The sequence below is a fragment of the Anopheles merus genome, chromosome 3L, assembly GCF_017562075.2.
Source record: "Anopheles merus strain MAF chromosome 3L, AmerM5.1, whole genome shotgun sequence".
Classification (NCBI taxonomy): domain Eukaryota; kingdom Metazoa; phylum Arthropoda; class Insecta; order Diptera; family Culicidae; genus Anopheles; species Anopheles merus.
The window spans coordinates 33,741,954-33,759,032 of NC_054085.1; the positions used below are offsets into that span (position 1 = coordinate 33,741,954).

The 17,079-nt window shown below is 47.7% G+C and overlaps 2 protein-coding genes across 7 annotated transcripts; both read right to left on the minus strand.

The window, feature by feature from the left end:
- Positions 1–207: 207 nt before the first annotated feature.
- On the minus strand, positions 208–2,498 carry LOC121599104 (maltase A3-like). Its single transcript, XM_041926630.1, has 4 exons — positions 1,755–2,498; positions 1,110–1,676; positions 441–1,036; positions 208–376 (listed from the first exon to the last, which is right to left on the minus strand). The coding sequence occupies exons 1-4, from the start codon at positions 2,274–2,276 to the stop codon at positions 259–261; spliced, it is 1,803 nt and encodes a 600-aa protein (XP_041782564.1). The 5' UTR covers positions 2,277–2,498; the 3' UTR covers positions 208–258.
- A 515-nt stretch (positions 2,499–3,013) lies between these two features.
- On the minus strand, positions 3,014–16,791 carry LOC121599102 (sphingomyelin phosphodiesterase). 6 transcript variants are annotated; one of them, XM_041926629.1, is made up of 7 exons: positions 16,354–16,791; positions 12,413–12,587; positions 6,888–6,979; positions 5,098–6,722; positions 4,849–5,033; positions 4,594–4,776; positions 3,014–3,250 (listed from the first exon to the last, which is right to left on the minus strand). In XM_041926629.1, exons 3-7 carry the CDS (start codon positions 6,949–6,951, stop codon positions 3,199–3,201), a joined length of 2,109 nt encoding a protein of 702 aa, XP_041782563.1. In that variant the 5' UTR covers positions 6,952–6,979; positions 12,413–12,587; positions 16,354–16,791; the 3' UTR covers positions 3,014–3,198. The 6 variants fall into 6 exon arrangements, 4 of the variants coding, with proteins under 4 accessions (XP_041782563.1, XP_041782562.1, XP_041782560.1 ...); XM_041926628.1 differs by lacking the exon at positions 3,014–3,250 and adding an exon at positions 3,904–4,249; XM_041926626.1 differs by lacking the exon at positions 3,014–3,250 and adding an exon at positions 3,904–4,252.
- Positions 16,792–17,079: the final 288 nt, after the last annotated feature.

Below are 17,079 nucleotides of genomic sequence, written 5' to 3' on the forward strand. Positions count from 1 at the left end.
ATGTATGCTTATTTCAATTGACACACAATTCATAAGCATCATATTATATGCATATTTTAGCCGTTTAAACGTTTCTCAAGAGTAAGAATAGAAAATCCTACGATAGTTTTCGTAAAGCTTGAGCTAGAATTCCATGCTATAAAACGTTGCTATAAAATAGTTTCAAATATTTGCCGTTTTAATCGTTACATGACCTGCAAAAGGTTTTTTTTTTGCAAAAATACTGTATTTGTTGTTGTCTTAAAGAATTTAATTTATTTATTGAAGCCAACTATCACAGATCGATGAATACACCCGCTCCACCGGTCCAATTTGAGCCTTCAGTACAAACGCTTCATTCGGCAGCAAAACAATGTCCTTCGTTGCCATCGAACCTCTACAAATAAGGAAAATTATTTTAATAAACAATCTATAATTCCTTTGCCATGCTGAAAACTCACCCCCGAATGTTATGCGAATTGGAACTAACGACCTCAAAGTACAGCTTGGCAGGAAGCGCATCGGCCAGCGTAATGCCACTGATATCCTCGATCTGACTGCCAAAGTTGGCTAGGGTAATGTACGTACCGAAGTTGGTCAGCTCTCGCACAACCGCCAGCACGGAATCACCGAGCGCAACCGCTTTCACCGTACCGAGCTGGTAGGTTTTCGTCTTGCGCAACTCCATCATCGATCGGTACACTTTGAGGTGACTTTTTTCGGCCGCAAGTTGTGCCTGCACGTTCACTTCCCTGTACCGTTCGCCGACGGGTAGCCAAGTTTTGGAGCCGGTAGTAAACCCAGCCATAGCCGTATCATCCCACTGGAACGGTGTGCGGCACGGATCGCGTGACTTTTCCGCGTATAGGTCTTTGCCCGCATTGCAGGCCGCCGGATCGACGGTGTCCTCCCAGGAGATGTACACATCGGTCATGCCAATCTCTTCCCCTTGGTATGTGACACTCGCTCCGGAGAGGGACAGCAGCACCATGTTCAGTGCGTCAATTCGTTCCTCCCCGAGACGCGTCGCAACGCGGGGACGATCATGATTGCCCATCTGTAACCCGTGAGACCGTGGGAAGCTTAAGTACGAGATTGTTCTGCAGCGGTCAGCATGCGCAAAGACTTACCACCCAATTAGGCACCTGTCCGGCAGGCAGTATGCTCATCCAATCCTTGACCACCTTCACGTAGTCCGCTGCCGTCGATTGCTTGTCCACCTCGGTAATGAGTCGAAAGTTGAACGGCATATGGGATCCCAACCGCCCTGTACTGCTCGCGTAGTACGTCTTGATCACATCTAGCGTTGAGTAGGCCTCCGTCATGATGACGCGCGTATCGCCGCCATGCTCTGCCTGGAATGCATCGATCAGCTCCCGCCATTCGTACACCATCTCAACCGTTTCTGGCAGATCCTGCGTATAGATGTGTCGCAGGTAGTTGGTATCCTCCGGATCATCTGTCAACCCGCTCACTGGCTCGTCGCGCAGCTGCGTATCTTCGTACAGCGTCGGTACGGCATCGATCCTGAACCCGTCCACGCCCTTGCCCAGCCAGAACAGCAGCACATCTTTCATCTCCTGAACGACCGTCGGATTGCGGTAGTTTAAGTCCGGTTGCTCGACGGTGAACTGGTGTAGGTAGTACTGCTGCCGCTGATCACTCCACTGCCATGCACTGCCACGGAAGGCTTGAATCTGTAACACAGATCAGATAGCATCATCCATCATCTGTGTGTCATCATCACTCGCTAGCATCAAGCTACTGCTACATACCCAATTGTTTGGTGGTAAGTTCCTACCGCCCGCCGGATTAACCTTCCCATCATGCCACACGTAATAGTCCTCATAGCCCGGCTCTCGCTGTTCCGACTTTACGAACCACTCGTGCAGATTGCTCGAATGGTTCGGCACAAAGTCCATGATCACCTTCAAGCCGAGCCCGTGCGCCTGCTCCACCAACCGCTCAAAGTCAGCCATCGTTCCAAACTCCTCGTGAATGTCCCGAAAGTCAGAAATGTCATAGCCGAAATCAACCATCGGTGATTTGTAGATCGGTGACATCCAGAACGCCTTCACACCGATCGACTTTAGGTATGGCAGCTTGGAAGCGATTCCGTTAAGATCGCCCACACCATCCCCATCGCTGTCCATAAACGATCGGGGATAGATTTGATAGAACGCGGCCTTTTCCCACCAATCGCGGGACGTTGGTACGGTAAGATCCAAACATGCCACTAAAGAGAGTACCCCAGCAAGGGCTACGCACACAATCCAGAATGGGTTTGGAGTTCCCATGGTTCACTTCACTGCTACTGGAAGGATTGGTGTATTGCGTGGCGGTTTATATAGTGCAGCACTTGTGAGGCAGGTCAATCAGGAAGCGGGTGGGATTAACTAAACAAATTGAAACTAGTTTTCGATAAGATACTATTGATAGCTGAGGGTTCGATCGAATGGAGGAGAGATTAAGCTGTGCTAATTGAAGTGTAAAAATGACAACGACACCACTTGCGATAACTGCAGTCAAGACACTCAGTTAGACAAGAGAAGGTTCTCTATTTGTGTTGACAACTAGACAGTGAACGATAAGAAAAAAAGTTGTTTTTTATAATATGAAATAATTTATTTTGGTGAGATTTAATTAACTCCTATTTACAGACTGAAACGGGGGACGTCTTCTTTACGTCTAATGTCTACCATGACGCGGATGAACTTCGTAGTATCTCCTATTTATAATGTTACGGTTTATGCGCACAACGCGCTCTGCCTAACAGTCGAGTAGTACCTGTGTGTTTCCTAGTTTGAAAAAAATATAATAGAAAGTCTGCTGTTTCATCGACCGGAGAGCGGTTCCCCGATTCAGTTCGATTCAATCGCCCGGTGCTTCACAATATCTCGACCTCCGTTTCTCTTTTTTTTTCTCGCTCGCTAGACGAAGGCGTACAATTCGATTGTACCACTGTAACACTAATAGTTGTAATTGAATCCGTCGTGTTTATCACAAACCTATCGTTTGATTGTTTTTTTTTTGCATTTTTCACCTACTAATTCTCTCTCTCTCTCCCTCTTTACTCCGGAGGTGGTACGTATCACGAAACAATTTCTCAACCAATCCACGCGTTTGTTGTTGCTGTTGGTTGGCATCACCACAATCAGATGCAATCCTCGCCGGGAGGATTTTAATACATGGATCACTGCGACATCATCCCCCGGATGGTCATCGTTTTCGCCAGAATATTTTCGTTATCCCGTGAATCGCGTACGAGATGCTGTTGGGAGGGAAGGCAAATAAATAGCAACGAGTGGGGAATAGGGTTGGGTTGCGAAGTTTGTAGAGCAAATGGTACAAAGTTGGAGATTCAACTCCTCTCTTCCAGGTCGTAACGTATGCATTAAACAGATGGAATTATTTTTGGTAATTGGAATTGGTAATTGCACAAACTCTTCTTAGAATGTAACCTTAATTTTAAAGACTATCAATTTAAGCAACAAGGATGAAATAGGTCAATCTAAAAATTAATAATTATACTTCAACTTTTGAGAATGAAAGATAGTTCTCGACATGATACATTGCTGTGGTTAAATGTCAAGGACTACAAGTAAGAGAAAGAGTCAATTGATTAGCTTAATTGATCTTAAACAGTGACTGGATCATTCAGTATAGGATGGGATGTACTTGAATCAATTGGACATTAAATTGAATGGTTGGCAGAGCTGTCGGCTCCTTCAGTTTCCTATCAAATCAATCCATTGGTTTAATGCATACGCTAAAAGCAAAACAGTGCATAAGAGTTGATTAAATTACATTTGATCGTGACTTCCGTTGTGTAAGTTTCTCTCAAACCAGTTGTGCCGAAACCACCACCACCAGTTGTGCCCAAACCAGCCCACTTCCTGCTTGAAAATTGTGTAAAATATCTCATTTCAAATGCTGCATAAAACTTATTTTATTTACATCCCTTGGAGGGGAGTACATACACGTAAACATACACATATTCTATGACGTCAGCCAAGCTATAGTTCACAGCTCAGCTGGATTAAGGTTACAACTAAACACATTGGGTAAATTTCACCGGCTCTAGAAGATTAATGTCGACATATTAAACACCACAAACCCTTTGCTCGTCCCTCTTCACCCAGCAGCCAGCTGCACGCTAGGCAGCCGTCTATTGCGTTCGTACGCTTCCGCCACCTCCTGTTCATGTTGATGTGCGATCGTGTCATGGTTACCGTTTGAAACCGTGTTACTGCTGCCGCTGCTGCTGCTGCTGCTGCGAAAGCGTGAAAGGAAAAAGCGACAGAAATGACAGATTTGCGAACCAACAAACGCCACCAAGCCGAACAAACCTCCGAAAGACTAGAGCGTTAAAAAGTAGGACAAAATGGGTAAGAGTAGCATGAGGCAGATGTTAGCTAAGTAAAACCCGGCGACACCCCTTTGGGACATCATCAACACGCACGGAATGGCTGTACAAGTGTGCGATATGATGTGTGCGTCAGTGTAATGCGTGCGAGCTCTGGGTGTCATCCGCATAAGCGTATTTGGGCAAGCGAGCGGCACATTAATGGATGGGACAGGGCAAGCTAGAACAGTTTCTTGTAGAGTACGTACGAAGAGCTAATCGAGCTGAAGAGCCAATCCTTCCAGCCCTTGTTGCTTTCGTCGATTTTCGCCTCCACCTCCTCGCAGAAGTACTTGCGATCGTGCGATCGTCCACTCTTCGCGTCGCACAGGATGCGCTTGCGGCACTCATAATCACATTCCGGCTTCACTGGTGAGGCCTTCCAGTAGTGTCTGTATTGTGGGCGAATGAAAGAAGAGTAGGTTTAGAGAACGCACGAGGAATAGCCAGAAATCATTACTCACTTGTAGTACAGATCGAACAGCTCCTTACTGTCAGTCATGTTGTTGATCAGTTGATCCCAGTCGGCGGGTCGCAGACCCTTCATGCCGTACGCTGCCCGTGTCGAGTACAGCTTGTACCAGATGGGGTAATCGTAGAGATTAGCCTCCTTCAGGTTCATGATCCACGATTCATGATCTACGACTAGCTGCAAGATCGGAACAGAATGCTTCAAAATAAGATCCTTCCCGTCATTCTCGCATCGCACTTACCCGTGTAGTTGCATCGTGATCTCCATCGATGTAGTAGATCCGGTAGCCCGGATTCAGATCATTGTACGGCGTCACCGATGGTCCAATGTACGCGATGCTGGTCGCCCGGCTCAAATCGTGCGGATCGTAAAACACCTCAAACTCGTCGAAGTGCGTGTGGCCAAAGAACTGTGCCGTAATGGTGCTCTCGAAGCGGGACACAATTTTGTAGTAATTCCTGCTCCACACCTTCAGACAATCGGAATGCCCCGGGGGAATGTGTCCAATCACGTGCACCTTTTCACCCGCAAACTCCGCGCTCTGCAGCTCGTAGATGAACCACTGCAGCTCGGTAGCGGGATCGGTCGAGTTAAGCAGCAGCCACCAGTTCTTGTTGTTGCAGTAGTTCATGTTGAGCGAGATGATTCGATACCCAGGACGCACCAGCACCGAGTAGAAAGCACCGCGCCTTACCGTGTGCGAGACACTTGCCGGCAACCAGCGCCGCCACTGCACATCCAGCTCATCGTACAGCCACGCGATCGAACTGTCCACCTGCTGTACGTACGGTGGCGGGAAGCTGTTCACCGGGGCACTCTCGTGATTGCCCAACGCCGGAAAGATCGGTATACCCGGGAACTTCTCCGTCATCTGCGTCACCGTCTCCTTCAGCACCTTCAAATTCTCCTCCTTGGTCTGATTCCACACGTCGTGCGGTGGCAGATCACCCGTCCAGATGATGAAGTCAATGTCCGAGTGCGTATCAGCGATGTGGTTCAGCATGTGATCTACCGTTCGCTTCGGCGTGTCACACTTTCGATAGTCACCCCACTTGCCAGCCGCACCATTCGGTGTAGTCGGTCGTCCATTCGTCAGCCGACAGCAGAGTGGCTCATTGCAGTCCGCGTTCGATCCCTCCGCATAGTACGGATCGAAGTGCGTATCGGACAGATGCAACACCTTGAACACGGGGGCCGCTTCCTTCGGCAGACCCAGCTCCCGTGGGTCCGGCTTCGGGACGGGCGGGAACTCAACTTCCCACTCGTGGTACGGGTTGTAAATGTCCCCGCAAGCGTCCCCGATGATGAAGCTACAGATCTCGTCCGGCCCGATCGTGATGCGCTTCAGCACGTAGATCACCTCTACCCCGAACAGCTGGCTCACCCCTTCGCAGACCCGTGCCGACTGGATCTTCAGCTGCACACAGTACTGGTAAATCATTTTGATGATCTCTTCCTTACTCTTCCCGGTGCGTATGTAGTGCTGCAGCAGTCCAGCGCCCGCCTTACACGCGGTGCAGGAGACCTGCGACATGACGCTCGTTTCCAGCTCGAACGCAACCTGCTGCAGATTGAAGTACTTGATCGTTTTGGTGAGCAGGGGCGGCAGATGCGACTCCTCCTTGGGGGAGTAGAACAGCGTCCGGGCGGTTGCATTCTCTTTCGCCTCGTGCGCACGCCTCAACAGCTGCTCGTCCTCGTCGCTCTCGATCACCGCGTACCGTGGTGGTAGCTGGTGTTTGTTGTTCTGATTCTGCAGCAGCGGATAGATGCTGCGCGGTGCTGCCTCCGCCGTCCAGTTATCCTCCGGCGACTTCCATTCTACCGGCGGGCGGTGATTACCCGAGTTGAACAGAAACGGATGTGCTATAGAGAGAGAGAGAGAGAGAGAGAGAGAGAGAGAGAGAGAGAGAGAGAGAGAGAGAGAGAGAGAGAGAGAGAGAGAGAGAGAGAGAGAGAGAGAGAGAGAGGGAAGTATAGGATAGCATCAATATAATCAATCAAAGATGGGATTACTATGGGATTACTTACACTGTGCCAGGCGCAGCATTTCAAGCAGTACTATGAACACGATCGGGAAGTAATATTGGCTCATCTTGTTGCTGGTTCGCTCTTTGTTGAAGCTGTAAGAGAAACATTCATTTAGACACTCACACACACATGCACTCGTTAAGCTCCACTTTCAATTCTGACTTCTTAATAACACTCTGAAGCTGGACTGCACGGCTTGGCAGTCGTCGACCGATCGACGCCAAGGACGTTGTGGTAATTTGCAGAGTGGGCTTAGTGCAATTATAGACCAGTCGGTGGGAAGAAGTGCACACAAACACGCAACCGTACGCTCTCTAGAATTGCTTTCTTTGCAAACAAACACACACCCACCAGCAGCACAAAGACAGCAGCACGACTTGATATATAACCCTTTGTACACTGAGTGCCTCATCGGAGCTATAACATATTGTGTGGAGCATTTTAATAATCTCGCGCTTCGCCCCAACGCCCGTGACAAATCAATATCTAAACAAACAGGCAACCTTATCAGTTTTGACGCCTCAGCACGACAACAAAGCCTTGAGTTTTTGAAACGCAGAGCTTCTAGCTGGTCTTAAATACGGAAAGATCATTGACAAACAACATCTGTACCGCGCTAACTTCCTGCATTCCTACTAAGGCTACAAAGAAAGTAAGTATAAGCGGAGCAGCTTGCCTGGTACTATGGACTTCTTGTTGATGATTCATCACAATATAAACACACGCCCCAATGCAATGCCTTCCCAAGGGCGCACGGGCACAGTTTGTAATCTGTGCTGTGGAGTTATTTACAATCCCAAGGTTTGACGTAACGCACATAGGCTTTGATAATCCAACATCCGGAGAGCCCGCGCAGATGAAAAGTGACATTATGTTTTGATAAATATTAATGTCCCACTGGCCCTCTGTTGCGATGCCCTTCTACGGACACTACCATCATTTCCTGTTTGTAACGGGGAGTTTTCTACGGGAAGTGATCGCAATTCATCACGCATAGTTCCTCTACACCTCGATCACGACCACCTGGACCAGTGCTGGAGAGTTTTCCACCAGTTGTAACCTACATTTTTTCCCACACAAGATCTCCATTCTAGGTTGGAGATAGCTAAATAGCTGGAACCAGGAACCATGGCGGCGCAAACGGGTTGCGATCGCAGCGATCGTACGTCCTACATCTTGCATAACATCATTGGCCACCGGTGGTTGGTGACGGTTGTGATTGCATCGATAAATTAAACTGTGTCATACGCTCGCGTGTGTGGTATTTTGCACACCTGTAATTAGGTCGTCGGTCCAGCGATCTGTCCGAGTCGCGGACGTGCTCCCGGTACGAAGCGATCAAGCATCAGATGGGAGCATGATCGCTTGAGAACATGTTGTAGCGCATTGTTCCCGCATTATCTGTCCAGGGGTGGACGTTGGAAAAATGTGTTTTCTCATGTTGGAGATCTCGCGATTGGAGCACGGGACACAACAAAGAAATGGAACTTTGCAACAAAGGCTGTATCTCACCAGAGCACGCCACTTGGATAAGCCGGACAAAGCTCGGTGTGTTCGGATCTCGCAATCGAACCCAAGCAAATCTTCGTTGCACGGAAGATGCATCATCATCAGCAGCACAAAAAACAGGCCTCCGTTTAGCTGGTAAACCGGGTCTTTAGCAAACTTTGCCATTTACTGTGTTTCTTCCTCCGTCTGACCCCTGACGGGTGTGATGAAAGAAAACCCGTTTTTATGTGCTGCGTTTCGGACAGACACACACACACACACCAGGCCCAACGATTTGGCGTGTCCGTCTGTCCGTCGATCAGTTTCGATTGCGGAAATGTGGGTCACATCTCAGGCCTGCGGGGCTTTTTGGACCGCTTGCTTGCTGCTGTCTGCTTAATGATGCGAATTTAATGTTTCAACTCTCCGCAGCACTACCACGGCCTTTCTCCCCCGGATGTATGATTTCGGAGTTTGTCAAAAGGAAGGAAGGCACAAAACACAACCATCAAAATCGATGGATCATCATCAACAGCGAAGGAAGACCTCACGTAAGTCTCTTCATGCTCGTAAGGCATTTAGGGGATCCTCATTTTGCGTGTGTGTGTGTCTGCCTGCTTCCTTCGTGTGCTGGTATCGACGCCAACCAACCGTGCACTTTCACGCCGTCATACTTCTCGCCGTCCCTCGTGTGCATGCAAAAAGAGAAATGCATGAATAATGGATGCGGTAAGAGTGGTTTTACTTTTTCTTCCAACATCCCCACTCACCCACCCACCCGCGGGGAGGATTTGGATGGTTCTTGTAGAGGGTGAAATTTGCCTGTCGCCGAAACGCCGTGCCGCTGGATGGGTGACACACTCTGCCGATGCCTGTCCAGCCGGCTGTCGGTTGTGTTCGGGCTTTGTTGACCTAGTCGGCATTGGGTGGGGTGAAAATGACGTCTTAAAAATTCGTTACATTCCCCCGCACACACGTAAGCTGCCACGAGCACGAGACATGTCAAGTTTAATGCCAACGCCGTAAATCGTTGGAGGAAAACAATTTCTTTTCAGCTTTACGTTTTTTATCAATTTTTACACTCCCTCATTGCCACGAGCGGTGTCGTGAGCGCAAGGCAATAGAAAAGATGCACAGGCATTAAAGCACATTCCTTTCATCTCCACTCGGCATCGACTAAACTTGCTGCAGCGCCTTTTCTTCGTCCCCGTGTGCCCACCGAGACCGATTGCAGCTCGGCTGCAATTATTTTAATCAACGCACAAGTACGGTTGCGCACAAAACAATAATAATATTTCTGTCACGGATCGCTCCCTCCAGCGATCGCAAAGACGATCAGTGTGTGTGTGTGTGGAGCGGGACCATCACCACATCGAGGAGCACGCGTGAATTGAAAGATTGCACAAGCACCCATTATCATATCGGTGGATGGTCGCGTTAACGGCTGGTTTGGTCCCGAGCAGAAGGCAACACAAATAAAACGAGCACCACCACCGATTACTTCGGGAGCTGTACTACAACCCTCCCCCCCCCCCCCCTTGCAACCGTTGCAGTTTGCCCATGCCTCACTGCTTGTGTGGTCTGATCCGACTTTGGAAGGTGATTGAACAACGCGCCGCGACACAAACTGCATTCCCGATGGCACATCAACGTTTGGGGGGAGGGAAATTATGCTATTTTCTACTGGCACAATGGAGCGCTCTGCTCCCTTGAGGAGCGAACCTTTTTACTGCGCAAGGTTCGCGCAAGGTTCCTTGGCAAGCGATTACGCCAACGACGCTTGGCGAACGTTGACAAGCGTGCGGAACCGATTAGCGATCTGTCTGTACACACGCGCCTGCGCGCTATAACGCCTAAGATGGTTGCCATGGTTGCTGGTTTGCTCAGAATAGCTTCTTCGGCTTGTAGGGACAGCGTTTGTTGTACAAGAATTGGGGGAAATGATCTCGTGTTAACGCTAAACAAAGCATTGATCAACCTTGGGCACTTGTTCCTTGACCCTTTTAAGGTATTAATGGATAGTTTATGTTTGCTGACAATGGTTGGAGGAGTCCAAAAATTGGACAATCATAACATCAGGTAACACGTTGATTGAAGTTATGTGATGTACTGAATCAGATGAGCAGATGTCTCAAAAAGGAGAGATTCAATAAGATTGTAAACAGTCCTTGGTTCTATCATGGTAATCATTACACAGCAGGGTAGTAATATCAGTTGGTAGTTACTCAAGTTATACATGTTTTGTTTGACATCAGCGTACCTTGAATTTAAATCCCCTCGTATGTCTACAACTGTGAACTTTGAGAGCTGTGATAATACAATGAAGTCTAAATGTGTTTAAATCGATATTGAAGATTATTTCAAAGCGCTTATTGCACTTCATAACATAGAATACAACGTTTTCGCGATCAGATTAAGCCTAGCTAGCTTTAGACAAGTCTGTTTGGCTTTTGGAGTGTCTGAACAATGGATTTTTGCTCAAGACTTTTGTTGATCTTCAATTCCGGCTCTTTCTACTAGGTTCGCCGTAGAACTGCGATGTTAAAAAATATAAAATTTTCATTGGAAAAATCAACATTATATGATAACTGGAACAGACATTTAGAGAATATTCTCCAAACAGATCCCTTAAATTCGGAGTATACATTCTTACTCCACAGCGATATTTAACTGGTTTAAGCGGTTAGACAGCTTATGTCTAAAGCTGATAAGACACCATTCGTTAAGAGGACTATTTTCTTCACGTTACGACCTACCGGGTCACAGGCCGGCCTGAACATGAAGGTTATCTAGACTTATTTGTGCCACGTAAATGAATTATCAAGATTATGCCTCCAATCAACGATCCAGACGCGCAATTACCTCACGTCCAGCCTTTACTGCAGTCGGCGCTTTCTGTGGCTATTAAAATCATAACATCCATCGTTAGATCGTGCCTTCATACAAATAACTCATAACTTCACACCTCTTCCAATATCGACATTCCGATCGAAATCTGCTTCGAATCCTCTAGAAAGTGAAATCACATCAGCGAAGAATCTCAACTAGGCCCCCCCTGCTTATCATACCGATCGGATCCGCCTCGTTAGCGCGTGCCCGGCCGCTGATCTGCGAAATGACAATAGGTCCTGAAAATTGGAAAGTAAAAGCATCCGGGATTAGCGGAACCGAAAATTAACGACCCTGCTCTATCCCGGGCGCTGCGGGAGGAACGGCGCCTCACAGGAACTTGATTGACGCAATCTCGACGCGTCGTCTGAAGCTCCCCGAGAAGGCGGATAGGATTGAAGTTGTTGTTGTCCAGACACTCCAGACACTTTCACTTGGCACAGCACCAAGTGGGGTGGGCTTTTCCAAACATCTGTTTTGTCTGGTTTTGATGTTAGGCAATTGTTTAGGTTCTTCTGTGGTGCGGAGGAGATCACAAGAGATCACTTTTCCTTTCGAAAAGACGCTTCGTTCCTTCGGTGTCGAGAGAGCAGGAGAGTTTGGGCCAAGTGTTGGCCTTTGCCTTTGTTCAGGATCGTGAAAGTGGTGCCTAGTTTTTGCTGCAGGGCAATTTTAGTGTTGGTTTTTCAATTTCAATCACTCTCCAATCGTGAAATTACCGTTGAAAACGTTATCAAGAATGCTTGAGTAATTAGGCGTGCAGCCAACGATCGATTAAGAGAAAACGAAGCTCAAAAGGTCATTCCCATTTCTCATTAAGCAGCCCATCACTCCCAAGGGTTGACACACTAAAGTTCCTTGACCTCCAATCGGTCAGCAAGATACCCTTTTGTACTGGCCCAATGCTGCCCTTCGATCTCTAATGATGATCGTGAGCGGCTGTTTGCAGCAACAGCACACGCACACACACACACAAAGGAATCAGTGAACCGATTAAAAGGGAAAGTTTCCGCCTAATCATGACCTAAATCTTGTCTTGCCTTCCCCCTTGCTTCCCCTATTACAGAACGATCAAACGGGCTTCCGACGGGCTTAGATGACGCGCTTCTATTCCGGCTGGTACGTCAGCACTCTGACATTGACCTTACCTAACACTTTCTTCGGGACGTTCTTCGGGTGCCGGTCTCGGGAAGTCACTGTAGCGACGTAAAACAAATAATCCAATTTACAGCGCTGCTCCGTAATCTGTCTCTCCCTCTTTCTCTCTCGCACATGCACACACACACAGGGTGTTCCTTTTTTTCTATCGGGTCGATGCCATATCTGGAATAAAGCAAAATCAACGATCAGCTTGAAAGAAGTTGTGTGCGCACCGTGCGGGAAAAAGGTAGCGACGCCGTGCGGTTCGTCTTCTGGTGGATATAATTCCCGGCCCGGATTCAAACCGTGAACAATCGGGTTAGCTGGTGCTGCTCACCATTCCCCAAAGCCCCAATTACTGGCCCAATCAGTGGGAGGGAACGGGCAAAGAGAAAGGCACCATCGGGGATGGTGCACAACGCAACCTAGAAAGGAAAACGACGAGCGAGCACTTCCGGCAGAGATGCTGCTGGATTGGACAGAGATTGGGTGGATGCGAGGGTGCATTGAATTTACAAAAAAAAATTGCACGTTGAATGTCCTCCGGAGTGTTTCACCAAGCGTTTTTCTCACTGATACACACACTCCATGATACGATGAGTCATATCGGCACTGGGTTTCGCCTCATAAAATCATAAAAGCGGCCTCCCATTCACTAGCTGGCGACGCGCCCCAATCGGTGGAAGGAATCGGACCGGAACTTCAACGCAAGTGTGTGCGTGTGTGTTTGTACAGTGTTTTGGTTTTGGTTGGTCACTGTTGGCACTATACGCCTCTGCCTTGAACGCGATATGTTATTTTGCGCATTTGAAGTATGTGTTTTGCGCAAGCGATAAGCGCAGCATCACAATGGAACGTAAACAACTGGCGGGTGATCTCGCGTTCGTCGTCTCGTGGATGATGACTGTGTTTTTTATTTTTGTTGTTGCTTTGCTTTTACTGGGGAAGCGTAACGTTTTCTTTACTGTTTACTGTGATGCTGGGCTGGTTTGTGCATCTTATCGTCAATTGTGCACTTCCGGCTGGCGACGCGTATCGTTCCGGTCGTTCGCTCCGTCTTGCTTTCGGTCAATTTACTACGTCTTGGGTGTTATTTTTTTCTTCTTTTTTTGCCAATGTATTGAAATTTTGATGGATTGCTATTGAAGCTCTAGCGCAGTTCAACCGATGCGAAAGAAATCCATCGATTTGTGCCTTTTTCTAGGTAGATTTGGGCAAAACTGAATGGACAACAAATACAATAAACCATCAAAAATCAAGCTACGCGTTGATCGCTTCGAAGGTCAACAAAAAAGCACACAAAGGAAAAAAAACCCTCAAATTAACAATCATACTACCAACCTAATAAAAAGATCCAATTTTCGACCGCCCATGCTGCTGAGGCGGAAGCTGAATCAGACAATCGGAAAATAAGTGGGACACTCAATTTGCAACTGGGTTGCTATAATTAAACTGTGCTTCAAACTGTTCTTCTATTTAAAATGTGTTAAAAGCAAAACAAAAAAACCAGAGCTTCTGGTTGATAAAACATAAAAACAAATGAGCAGAATAAATAAAAAAAAAACGAATCACTAATTAGGTAACACTAACACTCTGAAAGAACATTGTTGTCCGTTTTTAGGGGCAATTTACCTTCAATCATTTTAGAGCCATCAAATCGAAATTGTTTATATCTTGTTTTGATTTTTTTTTCTTCTAATTTTCAGTGCATCGACTCTTTCGACGACTCTTTCGTGCTAAAATAACTCAAGTTTCTAAAACGCTCATTGAAATAACGAGTTTATCATACAAATAAAACAATATTAGACCGATATAGCAATAGTTATGAGACAACATAGACAGATTATTTATCCTGAAACTAATATAAACTTCAGTTCCCAACTTAACATCACCAGTAATGTAAACTAACGAGACAAATAGTTTTTTTTTCCATTTGATCCGCAAATCTAACGTAACAAAAACGTAGCACCAAGCGAGGAACCTCGTTTGCCAAAAAGGTTTTGGTTAGGTTAGCGCACAGCCCCATACCCTTGTGTTAGGCTAGACCCAGCTCTTCTTTTTTGCGACCATAAACCTTTATATAATCGTTCCTTTCATGTTTTTTTGCAACACAAATAAGCAGCGCAGCGTCCATTTCAAGTTCGGCCGCCCATTGGATGTCGTTTGTTTCGCCTTGCTTTCCACAATTATGTCAGGCCGACACCGGTGCTGCACGGTGGATGAGTTTTTCGCTACAGCAGGTTAACGCAACGCATTGTGATGGGGGCCAATCGGGGGTGAGAATTATGCACCGGCAAACCCCGCCATCCAGGTTACAGCACACAATATAACAATAAACAAAATACTTCACCCCGTGCTCCCCCCCCCCCCCCCCCCGGGAGCGTGCGGGGTGGCCGGGATACTCTCGAAAAGCAGATCATCATCTAGCAAACACGCAATGCAACATACAGCAGCACACACACACGCACCAACACACGCTAGTTAAGGGCTTGTCCCGTTGCAACAACAACCCTCCCCCCTCGGGTGCATTGATCGATGGCGGGTGGCGCGGTTTCTGTTCGATCGAAACGGTTCGAATGCGTGGCGTTGTGAGACGCTCAATTTAAATATATTAACCGGCGTGAAACGAAACAGATTAAATTGAGATTGGGTTATTGATATTTGTTCGCACTCGCACACACACACGCCAGCACTGACTCTCTCTCCCTTCAAGTGTACGCTCCAACGCAAACGGCTATGAGTATGATGATCGTTTGGCACGAAAATATGTTTTGCGCACCGTCCAACACACACAAGCGCGCGCGCTTTGCACTGCTCTGCTCGTCGTCACTAAAGTGAAAGTAAACAAACGAAAGCTAACCCACGGCCCACTAACGCCCCACACCAGGCAAAGCGACCACCCTTTCGCGTCCGAAACGGGGTGGCGCTGGGTGTTTCTGTGGGGGGGGGGGGGGGGGGTACCAGCAGCAGCAGTAGTGGCGGCAGCAGGAAAAAAAAATTAAAATGGCCTCTTTCGACGTCCAAATACCTCACCGCTGGCAGAAGTATTTTCTCTTTAACAGTTTTTTTTTCTTTAAATTTCAATGTTCCTACCCTCACAACGGAGTGGAAGGTTAAGAAGGGCTTGAATTGTGCTTGGCGGTATGGGAAGTTTACAAAACATGCACACTCACTATCACTCAAAGGCAACCAAATCAGCTTCATGTAAACAGCAGTTGACCCACTGCAGTTCCCGGTTCACTGTCACATTGTTGTACTCAGCTCCACTCTGGCCACTTTCCAGTCCGTTCACAAAGCTGTTTTTTTTACATTTCCCGAATTTTCACCATTTCACCCACCGTGCAGTTTTCCGATCGGATTTTTCCCAATTTTCTAGGTCAAAAAGATGCGTTTTCTTTTACGATCCCCAGTTCCGCGGTTGATGATCGGGACGGGGCGCTGCCGGGTTGTTGAAGCTTTTCTCCCTTTATCCCCCCTTGTAACAGCCCCAGCCATAAACCGTTTCCATTCGAGTGGATTGAGCTCGACCGAGGATCACCTAAAAACAAAACGCGCTCGTTCAACGGGTTTCGCCCTTTCGGAACGATCCGATACCGTACGGTGTTCGATCTTCGCCTGATTGTCGACGCTTCTCAGCTCGATGGACGATGCACTTGAAATTGCAGCACTAGCACTCGGTTCGGTTCACTACGCCATCAGACCCGAGGGTAAGCGAAGAGCGTCCAACGGCAACGCTGGAAGCCTAACTGTGTGAAGCCTCACTTAACACAATTCGGCTGCCGAGATGGACGCGCGTTAGCAACACCGTTTGGCAGACCGTTTGTTATTTCTTTCTCATATTTGATTCCATCCACTCTTCTCCCTTCCACATGCAAATATTCAGCCCACATATTACACACATTGCTTTACATGCTCACGCACACACACAAACACACAGATCTACACTTACTTTTTTTGCGATTACGATTACGGTTTCCTTGCTATCTTGGCGCGGCCTTCTACACGGCGAAATCACGCGCACACTCACTCACTCACCCACTGGGACCGGGCGATACTCTCACACAGCACAGCACCACTGCACTCTGCACACGGAATTCGATCGTGATCCGAAATTCGAATTCCACCCTCCCTCCCACCCCTGCTTCCGTCACCCACCACTTCACCGCCACGCGGAGCAGGCGAATGGCGCCAACGGGGATAACGGATAAGTTGTCCAGCAGCTACCACTGTGGCAGCAACCTGACCCCGGCCACGCACCTAGGAAGAGGGGCCGTGTCGTTTGGGGGAAGGAAGGTGTTGGTGCCTGGGAGGAGCAGCGAACGCGCGCACGGTCTGGCTGTCTGTCTGTCGGAACGCGCGGCCTGTAGCGTAATGTGGCCGATGCGGCTGGCCGAATGCGATGGTTGGGGCATATTGGTCGGTTGGAATGAGAGAAAGAGGGCTCGCCATGTGTGAGGGAAGAGAGAGAGAGAGTGTGTGTTTGTAGTACAGGTTTGTCAAAGTGGCCAGAAAGGGTTGCAATGTAATGGGTTTGATTTGTAATAGAATTAAAATAATCTAGTTTTGCACATCATTGAAAGCTACATCAACCTCTACCAACCGCTCAATGTTTAATCATAATTGATTTTTACCGATTTTTCCGCATAACTGGAAACTGAATAATTCGTGTTACAAG